Source organism: Zingiber officinale, chromosome 1B (genome assembly GCF_018446385.1).
Source record: "Zingiber officinale cultivar Zhangliang chromosome 1B, Zo_v1.1, whole genome shotgun sequence".
NCBI lineage: Eukaryota > Viridiplantae > Streptophyta > Magnoliopsida > Zingiberales > Zingiberaceae > Zingiber > Zingiber officinale.
In genome coordinates, this window is record NC_055986.1 from 20163638 (window position 1) to 20174200 (window position 10563).

Below are 10563 nucleotides of genomic sequence, written 5' to 3' on the forward strand. Positions count from 1 at the left end.
TCCTCCTAAAGAAGCACCGAGATATGAAACTTTAATCTGATTAATTTCAATACAGCCCTGCTAAGGGATGGTTCTCCATCGAAGTCACCCAAAACCGGTGCAAGTGGTAGGCTCAGCTGCCAAGTATGTGGCCAAGATATTGGAAGGGGAAGGCGGATGAAAAAGTAGTTGTCCTTCCAATCGTTGCCCTTCACTGGAAAATTCTCAAAGAGATTGAGTTTTGGTCGAGCAGCAAAGCAGAAGCAACCTTCAACCACTTGTTAGGGGTGAAATAAGTAATGAAATAAACGGGCAGAGGGAGAAATCGTAAATAGGCAAAAAATGATGAAGACCCCACATATTATACGAATTGAATTGGGAGTTAGTTGTTGAAGGGGGATACGAAAGTACTGGCTCATCTCGATGAGGAAAGGAGGAAGAGGGAATCGTAGGCCCGCCTGCATTTGCTCTTTAAAGAAAGTTATGTAATTTAATGTGGGGACGGACCCTCGCAATGGGTACCATGATATTCATGGAGGGAGGAATTTGATAGTTGTATCTACCCCTTCGCTTTTTAAGTGTTTAAGAAATCAACTAATTTAAAAGGCCATCCAAGTCTAAGACCCCGTGTGGTCTAGGCTTGGGCAATTGGGAGCCCGCACATCTAAGAAAATTACCCTTATCTGAGTGTTCCATCACACACCCGACCAAGGAAAGGTATTTAGTTCGGTGAGAGATAGGGGGACTCTCTAGGTTCTCTTTTATAACTTCTTTTAAAAACAACTAGATGCAAGGGAATAAACAATTACAAATGAACAAACAAAACAGCCGAATAAGAGTGAAATATAGAGAGTGGTGGTCTCAAGTGCTAAAGGTGTTATGAAATATAAGAAAACTACTTTAGGACAAGAAAAAAATTGGGTGGGCATTCCCAGATAAGTTTTTGGCGGTCCAAGAAGTTTGTAGGAGGAGTTGAGGTTAAGTAGCATTTTTCCTGTACTTGCTTGATTGCACCCTCCGCATCATAATTAAGAGCATTGATGATGAACTCAACGATTGGTGCATTGAAATCTTCTGAGGTCAAAAGGGTTTTTTTATTCTCTTTAAACCGGTCATTCTCCCTCTCTTGATAAGAAGTAAGCTCCGCCCAGAAGACCGCTAGCTTGGTTGAGAGACTCACCTCTTTGGATTCACTGGCAGTCACAGCCGCTCGCTTGACCTCTAAGTTTGCTTGGAGTTTCCCTAGCTCAGTTTCTTGGCTAACCATTTTTTGTTACCGTTCGACCATCAATTGGGATTGGGTTGCAAACTCGGTAGCATCAGTAGGCTTCGGTTGGGCAGTGAGGCGTTAGATTTCAACAATCTTCCCATCTAACTCAGCCAATATCCTTGCTCGACGAGCAATCTCCGAGCAAAGCTTATCTTCCAAAGTTTTCAGAGTAACCTTAGCATTCTACTCCCATTCGACATCCATTTGATTCTTCCTTGAACCTGTTGAAGTTCTTTTTCAACTTGGCTCAACTGTTCTAGTTGAGTCAGGCTTGCTAAGCTTGGGCGGGAAGAAGTACTAGTCGAATCCACCTCAGATAGGTGTTTCTTTAGATCTTCATTTTTTGGGCTGAGTCACAACTTTTTGTAGTAGGTCTAATCCGAACGCCTATTGCTACAAAAACAAAAACTAACATGAGACATGCGCAATGGAGAATCATCAAAGGGTTATGGAAATACCATTGTGAGATTATAAGAGTGCTCATCCATCGCCCTGACTGACATGAGATTGTTCAGCATGTTCATGGCGGTCTCCCAAGCTTCCATCAGTGGTCCTAGTAGTAGTACTCGACCACTTGATAAGGGAGTGGATGGTAGGGAGGTTAGAGCAGAGGCAGACGGAAGATCATACATGGCCGAAAATTTATAAAGCCTTGTTGGCTCTACGATGGTTGGGGAAGTCAGAATTCCCTCTGGGGAGGTGATAGGGAGAGTAGTCGGTGGTGAAGCCATGCCAACCAAGGGTTCGGTCAGCTGAGAGGTAGCCTCTTGAGGGGGACTATTGGAAGGGAGAGTTGAGGTAGATGGACGGACAGATACGATCTGTTCAGAAGATTGCACTCGGGTCTCCTCTGGGGTGGGTGCAAGATCGACGAAAGGAACTAGAATTGAAGATGAGTGTTCCTCAGGAGTTTGAGCAGAGAGGACAAGCCTGCACCTCTTATGTCTTGCCCTCAGTGGCTCCTCCTTCTCAGGACCCTTGGATGTTGGGAGAAGCTCGATCGGTTGGGCCTCTGGCACGACCTCTCCGCTGGGGTCGGTCGCATGACTACTAGCTACCCAGGTAGAGGGACCAGCCAGTTGTTGAGCCTGTTCAGCCAACAATTCCTGCTCTTTTCGCAGCAGTTCCTCTTCTTATAGCTATATACGCTTTGAGGTCATATGTTCAAAAAAGTGTCCACTGCACAAAACAAAGAAAACCTTATTTAGAGATTATATAGTGGACCCAATTGTAAGCCTTACCGAAAGAGTAGCGAAGCTTCATTCGAACAAGGCTTAAGCCAACAGATACAGTAGCCCTTTCTGCAGCAACTTGGAGACCTTGAATTGCACTCCACTTACCTTCTCCAAGAGAGAAATAAAGATAGGATCTAACTTATGGTTCCCAAGATTAGGAAGTGAGGAAAGATTAGAGCACCAGACAGTAGGCCAAGAAGCACACTCAGGTACCCTGATAAAAAAGAAGTCATCCTTCCAATTTCTGTTGGAAGAGGGCAAGTCTTTGAAAAATACAGCCCTCTAGCGATATTGAAACAAGAAGACCCGCAAGTCTGATTTCTTGGGGTATAAAAATAAGTGAAAATTATGAAAAGTTAGCATGAACATATCGCACATGCTGCGGAATGCATTTGGGATAAATTGAGAGAGGGGAATGCCAAAGTGTTGACTTATGTCACTAAGAAAGTTGGGTATCAAAAAACGTAAACCAACTTTCATTTGGTCTTTGAAAATAGAAACAAAATGCTCTGGATGGCGATACGGATGATCTCAAGGAGTAGGAAGATGGATAGGATAGTTTTCAGTGATTTTGTATTGCAGACAAAGAGCAGACTAATTGACACCGTTAAAATCAGAATGAGTAAAAGTGCACCATGTAGAAATAAATTCTTGGGCCATAGGAATATGAGAAAAGCAGTAAAGGGTTTAGGAAAAATTTACTGGCCGAAGATCGAGAGAAAACCAGACTGGTTGAAAGAGAAGCGCTGGAGAAGGAAACGAAGAAGATGAAGCACCGAGTAGTGCACTCCTACATCAGTTAGGGTTTCTAAGATACAAACTACAAGATACAGTCCCATTATAACCGTTCGATGCAAACAGTACACCCTTCGTTGGCCGTTGATGGACAATTAACAAAGGGAGCAATGCTGTTAGTTTGTATGAAAAGGCGTGCATCAATTTTCACCTCAAAGAATGTGTCTATGATACATGTGACACTCACCTATAAAAAGGTATTTATGATGGAAGAGATGATTGAATCATTGTGCTGAAAAGCACCTTCCCGCGCATCCATGGCACATCATTGGAAGCCAAGTTACTGACATATGCTATGTCAAAAATAATTAAGGATAACATTTGAGAACTGGCGAGAACATCCCCGTCCAAACAAAAAGAACACTTGGGTCCAGTCAGTCGATTACACCTCCTTTGACTAGACTTCAAAGGAAGGCTAGTGATATAGGTTGTAATTAGCGGGCCCAGAAGATGATGTGGTAGTCAAAGTCAAAATCATGTAGCGGTCAAAGTCAATGGGAGAGAGTGTTCCCCACCTTACTTGGCTATTCGCCCGACACTAAGGCTCTTAGGTCCAGTGCGACCGGATTACAAACCGCTCGAGAGAAGATTGACCAACCTTTATGCTGATAGAACCTGAGTGGTTTAAGGCTTTACTCTTGAACTAAGAATATAACATGTCCGATCATTCAATAGCCGACCGAGCATAGGCCGGCCGAAATATTTGACCCACCTCATAAGCGACTAGTCATAAGTCTGGGTGAGGGGAAGGTCAAACTCCTTACTTCGTGTGATCCTCTTTGTATATGCCTGATCGAGCATATTATTAGTCGTCCCTATTGGTTTCCGTACAATGATGTTTGTGTAGCTGGTCGATAATAGAATCGGATGAGTTTATATGGTTCTATACCTGTCCCTTGTATGAACAAAGGTAAAATAGCTTCCTTTACGAATCTGGCCAAAATTCCAGATGCATTTTCCCTCCAAGTTATTTTACGCTCAGCCGGGCAAAAAGCCTACCGGGCTTAAGGCACTCAACTTCATATTACTGTCTGGATGGATTTCTAGAACTCACAGGTTATCATAGTATTTCTCAAATAGATTTCCAACATGCCCAAAGCATTATATTATTTTCTAAACATATTTCTAAATAGTCTTCAATACATAATAAAACAGCTTAATGCGAGGACAGACATAAAAATGATCGGCCTTATAATCTGGCCAAGATATATCGTGTAGTACATGACTGAGCAACTTAATATGAAGATAGGCATAAAAACGATCGACCTTATAAGCCAACCGAGATATACTCTGCAGATAACATCTTAACAACTTGTCAAAATATAACAACCATGTGTCAGAGAATATTTTTCTGGAACATTCTTCAAGGATTATTGTGTCTCCCATCAGTCAACCACTTATGATAACATATTTCTTCAACGACATCAGTTATAAATGACAAAAGAGGTATATATATGGGTAAGTGGAAGATTTATCAGACAATTATTATACATTACCCAGGTTATACACTCTCTTTTACCTAGCTAATAACCTCTGACACACTTTGTTACCTCATGATTATTGAGGTTATGAGATGTGGTATATAAAGGGGGAGTTCTCTCCGTAGGAAAGATACGTTCTATGAAGATCTGTAACTTACTCTGCGTGTATGTTTTCTACTGTTCTTCATTCATCCGTCCAAACTTGTAGTGACTTGAACGTCAGAGTGTCTTCGCCAAGGACTCCCCCCTGATTTTTAGATGCTAACATTTTGTTAACTCATCTCCATATGCATAAGATCGAAAGGAAGTTTTTCTATGAAATAAAAAGTTTTTTTTATCCATCAACTATTAAGCCATCATGCTCAACATATTATCTCTACCGTCTTCGGACTGATTAGCTGTAAAATTAAAATATGACCTTGAATCAATTATTCTTGTGATTCAGGGTAAGACATGACCAAGTCGGCAGGGTCGGCTCAAGGCATAGGCCATTAAGGCCTATGCCTAGGACCCCTATTATATTAGGGCTCACAAATTTTACATATATATACCATATAAATTAAATATGAATATTAATTTAAAAACATATGAGTATGGATATTAAATATTTAAAATTATGGTTAAAATAAATTTTAGTTGAGATTTATTTTTATCGATAATTTTAAGTTTTTACTAGTTAAACTATATTTGCTCAAAAAATTTAAATTTTTTATAGATTAAATTCAGATCATTTTTATTTTTTACTTGTGTCAGATTTAATTGATAATTTTAATTTTTTACTATTAAAATTAGATTTAATTGGTAATTTTTTTAATTAAAATTTAATTAGTAATTTTAGATTTTTTTTAATGATAAAAATTTAATTTATTAATCAAAATTAAATTTGGTTAATAAATTAAAAATATTTGTCGGTTACACTTTTATGTATATATATATATATATATATATATATATATATATATATATATATATATATATATATATATATATATATATATATATATATATATAATTTTTTTTTTTTGACGAAGTCAAAAACATGATTTGCCAAGGATACGCTTATTATGGTTTCTTAAATTTTTTTTTTTCATTTTTTAATAATTCACCATCAATATTTTTAGATAAATAAATTTTATTAATAATTTATCAAAGTTAAAATTGATAAAAAGACAGTTTAGTTCACGAAGCTTCGTCAATAAGAGATTTCGAGGAAGAGTCTATTATATGTTGTAACTATATCTAGTACTCGAACTTATTTCCTCTAAGTCATACAATAATTTTATTATTGTCTCTAGACTTTCCTTCCTCAAAATTAAAAATGATTGATATTTTTTTAAAAAAAATTATAATTATAATGTATATTAATAGTATTACAATAATTTACTAAATTAGATAACATAAAATATTTTTTATTTTTAAATTTTACTAATAATAAAAAAATGACATAAGATAAAGTTATTACTACGTTATCTTGGTCACCGTTTCTAATTGTATAAATAATCGTTGGCAATATATGAAACTGCCCTTTTAAATTTTACTAACAAAATTAAATGTCCCCATGATAGATATTTTTATAATGGGTAAAGTGTCGAATCTTAGTAAAGTCAAGAAATATGCATTCCCCTTAATGACCAACTGTAGCTTTCTGATTTACCTCCTCACAGATGGTCGTAGGGTTGGTCGTGTTAGGTTGCTAGGGTGATAAATTTCATCTTTTACTATAACTAATAAAATTAAATATTTCTAATATTTATTTAAAAAAATATTAATTTTTTTTCTACGATCTCAAAAATGATTGAGACGGCCTGTGAAGTCAGACTGCTGCGACAAAGAAGACTAAGGATGAACAACAGTATGATTAAGGTGCACCGATTCAGGAAAGGCTCAAATAGAATCACATTTCAATTTAGTTCGATAAAATAAGTGAGCTACATAAATGTCAATGGATCTCGCCAAGTGCATTTTGATCAACGTGAACGGACCTACAGATTAATTTGCTTATAAAAGAATCATATATGAAATATAGATTTTGTTTATATATTAAAAGTAGATTAATGTACTTATAAGAGCATCCAATAAACATTTCTCTAATATTTAGATCACTCTTCCAACCTCTACTTTTTAAATATCCTAATTTTATAAAAAAATTAAATATTTCACCAACTAAATATTTATATATTTCACCATCAAATATTTTACCTCAAATATTTTTCTTCAAAGTATCTAAAAGAATATTTAAAGAGGATATTTCTTTAATTATGAATACTTTAAATAAATCTTCGAATTGACATAGTTAATATTTACATAGATGATTACTCGAATAACTCTTTAGGTTAATTTCAATGGATATAAAATATCTCTGACTTTTCAAAAAAAATGATTAATCAGGTTAGGTAATATTGAATTTGGGGTGACCGGTACGGTCTCACGGAAGTTTCCCACCGACAACTAGGGTAAATCGGGAAGTACTCACAGCGGACAACCCAGTATTCTTTAATTGCATGCCTCATTTAGAGGAAAAATTTCTACAAATTTATCATAGCTAAGGTTCGAATCATGAGTACCTGAATTACAACTTAAATATCTTATCGTTGTACCATAGCTCCGACACATTTCCGACCTTCCAAAGGATCTAGGGTAGGATGAATATCTCCCCATAAGTAAAGGAATCATGACACGGTTCAACAAGGGAGGACAATACCATATGATCGAAAAAAGGAAACAAAGAAAAATTTTAAATATAGAATGATTATTTAATAAAATATAAAATGAAATACTATTTTCGTAATTTAAATTAAAATGGTATCCTCCTTAATTTTTTTTTTCCAGCATCCTTATTAAATAAAAGTATTTTATGGCTCTATCACCCGAACAAAACAACGGTGGGAGTTGGGAGTCCGTGTCTGGACTCTGGGCGTGAATCGTGATGGCCACAAGCTCAGTGTCCTCGAATCTCCTTCCTTCCTCTTCGTCGCGGCCGATAGGAAGTGCTTCCCAGGATTCCCCGTGCCGTCTCCCTCTCGCCAGTAGAATATTCGTTAGAAGTAAGTACCTTTTTTCTTACTTCTGCCCCTTTCCATTTGTTTTCTTCAATTCGGGTTCGTTCTTGTTTTTTGCGTTTTGATGCCCATTCCGAGTTGTTGAACACTCTGGTGACGTTTACGTCATGTTTGAAGCGCCAAATCGTGTATATACATATATGTATTTGCTTTTTTTTTTTTTTTTCTGTCTAACATGTGTTTGTAGAAATTCCTGCCTGTTCCGCTATGATCTGTTCAGCTTCATAATTTTGTCTTCAGTTTCAACTTTTAAATTTTTTTGTCTTGATTTTGGAAAAGTTGGAAAAAAACTTGTTTGTTTAGGTTTAAGGAGAGGAATTGCCTGTCTTGCAACAGCAATAGTTTGTGTTTGGTATAGACTCTCTCCTCCTATATTTATTTTGTATGTAGTAAAATTAAACTGATGAGTTGAAAAGCATAACAATAATAAGCGATCATTCTCAATGATCTATCTGAAGAGCATAGTTATAAGTAGGTTGATCAAGAAACTGGAAATTATTTGTGAGCAGGATTTGAGCATGTCAAATGACAAGGAAATAATTATTGTTCAATTGCAAGTGATAAGGAGCCACTTTTTGTTTTTTTTTTCATACTAACATCATGTTTGGTTACTGCAGATCTTCCATACTCAACTGGTGAAGCCACTCTCATAAAATTATTCTCAAAATTTGGTCAAATTGTAGAAAGTAAGTTTTTGATGGATGCCTTTGATGGGTAAGTTAGCTATTTTGGAATTAGGTTTAATTGCATTAAGCTGATAATTCACATTCTTTGACAGTTAAACTCGCTAGAGAAGAGGAGACGTGGAGGTCAAAAGGGTATGCATTTATTCAATATTCAAGTCAAGAGCAAGCTGTTCTAGCCTTGGAAGAGATGGATCGAAAGGTCTTGCTCCTACCATCTTTTTCTTCAGTTTTTCTTCCTGGAAATCCATGTTATTATCTTGATGTTTTACTTCTTACTGATTAGTGCTATATGTTGCAGTAATAAAGTATCTCTAATCCTGAACATCCAGAGTTGTAGCAACTCTTTTAACTATGGGGTTATTGAGACAAAATATGTTTATTAACAAGCCATTATATGGGGCTCAGGCTTGGATGGATAGTAAAATGAGTTATTTTTGTAAATTGTGAATAGTACCTTAAGGAAGGCCACACCCATTAGAGTTAGTTAGTAATAGATAGACAAAAACATGAGAACCGGAATTCAAATTCCTCTGGCTTGTGTTTTTCAAATTGAAAGCAAGTTGTTAGGCATGGGTCCTGGGCTTGAAATTACATGTAGGGTATCATATTCTACTTGATTGCTCCATTCGGTTATCTACCTGACTTAACATTTAAATTCTATTATTGTCAGTGTTTGGAAAACCAAACTGAACCATTTGGTTCAATCGCTAGAACTTGGAACCCAAGGCCTGTCCAGTCCTTTCATTTTTTTGCACTCTTTTTTTAGTTGAACTGGATTTTTTTCCCAATTTAACTGAAGAAACCGAACCCAATTTGTTGGCTCATTCACCCACTGGATTCTGTTTCCACAATACTTCTTGCTTATTCAATTTGCAAAGGTGTCACGTGCCCAATTTGCTAATGGGTCACTAGGGCAAACCAATATGATTGCTCAACATCTTTCTAGCTTTATCTCTGTGTGTATATATATTATTTTTATATCTTCATCATCGATATGAACCCGTCATAACTGGGAAACAGAAACCCAATTTACTTGCTTAATATCTTTCCAGCTTATCCCTGCGTGTGTTTGTCTACTGTTTTTATCTCTTCATCATCTATATGGACCTGTCATGACTGGGAAGCAGTTTTGCAGAGATTTGAAGGTAGGATTATCTATGCTGAAATTGCAAAGCCCTTGAGAAATGAATTTGGCGACTACCCGATAGGCTCAGGCCCCCCTCAACAGCTACATGCAGTAATTCCTTCAGCAATATAAGAGCAGTTTGTTGTTTATGGATGTTCTACAACTAGATAACTCATGATCCATTTTCTGTATTCGCTGCCATTCTTTGTCACTCCAACTCCAAAGTTGTAGAACAACTACTCTATATGGCCTTGAAACTGGATCTAGTAAATCCAATGTTGCACTCCCTGCTGTCTATTCCTTGGTAAGATTTGAGGGTCCTTGATTTGTTTGTGCTACAGAAAACAGATGATTTTTCATATATTTTTTAGTTAAACCCCTCTCTCTATTTATTGTAAGTCTTAACATATATCTCCATGAATTTAGTATATGCATATGTGAATTAAGTTATTGCATATTCCTTAATGTCCAAGATTTTGCACTAGATGATTTTCACAATACTTAAAAAATATACCTTGGCTCATGATGATCTTCAAGTATGAAGAAACTTGAATCCCTTAGACAATTGTGTTTCTTCCTCTTGACCTCTTTACTTTCATTGGTCTCTTTGATGGAACAAAGGCCTATATATAAGGTAGATGAGGACCATTGTGTGACCTTTCATCTACACATTTTATCAATGTGTACATTCAATTGTCTCTTAATTTCATCCATTCATTCTGATAATGTATGAATATGAGAATGATCTTTTATCTTCCTTTACATTTATTTGCATGAATATGAAGAGAATTGTCTCTTCATTGATCAATATGAATATAGTCACTAATCATAATTGTGACTATTTAATTGTGCTATTTAATTGTAATAAAATCAAAGAACATGAACCATCATACATGTGTGCCATTAATAAGAAATAAAATATTATTTCTAAC

The 10563-nt window shown here is 36.2% G+C and overlaps 1 protein-coding gene across 2 annotated transcripts; it reads left to right on the plus strand.

Annotated features, from left to right (window-relative positions):
• Positions 1 to 7615: 7615 nt before the first annotated feature.
• LOC122044680 (glycine-rich RNA-binding protein 5, mitochondrial-like) lies at positions 7616 to 10023 on the plus strand. 2 transcript variants are annotated; one of them, XM_042604953.1, is made up of 4 exons: positions 7616 to 7804; positions 8437 to 8505; positions 8598 to 8704; positions 9641 to 10023. In XM_042604953.1, the coding sequence occupies exons 1-4, from the start codon at positions 7687 to 7689 to the stop codon at positions 9761 to 9763; spliced, it is 417 nt and encodes a 138-aa protein (XP_042460887.1). In that variant the 5' UTR covers positions 7616 to 7686; the 3' UTR covers positions 9764 to 10023. The 2 variants fall into 2 exon arrangements, with proteins under 2 accessions (XP_042460887.1, XP_042460893.1); XM_042604959.1 differs by having other exon boundaries at positions 9633 to 9769.
• The last annotated feature ends 540 nt before the right edge of the window (positions 10024 to 10563 follow it).

Coding starts and splice junctions, on each gene's coding strand:
- LOC122044680 (XM_042604953.1), top strand. CDS start 7,687: ATGGCCACAAGCTCAGTGTCCTCGAATCTCCTTCCTTCCTCTTCGTCG. Junction 7,805..8,436: donor CAGTAGAATATTCGTTAGAA/GTAAGTACCTTT, acceptor TGGTTACTGCAG/ATCTTCCATACTCAACTGGT. Junction 8,705..9,640: donor TGGAAGAGATGGATCGAAAG/GTCTTGCTCCTA, acceptor GCAGTTTTGCAG/AGATTTGAAGGTAGGATTAT.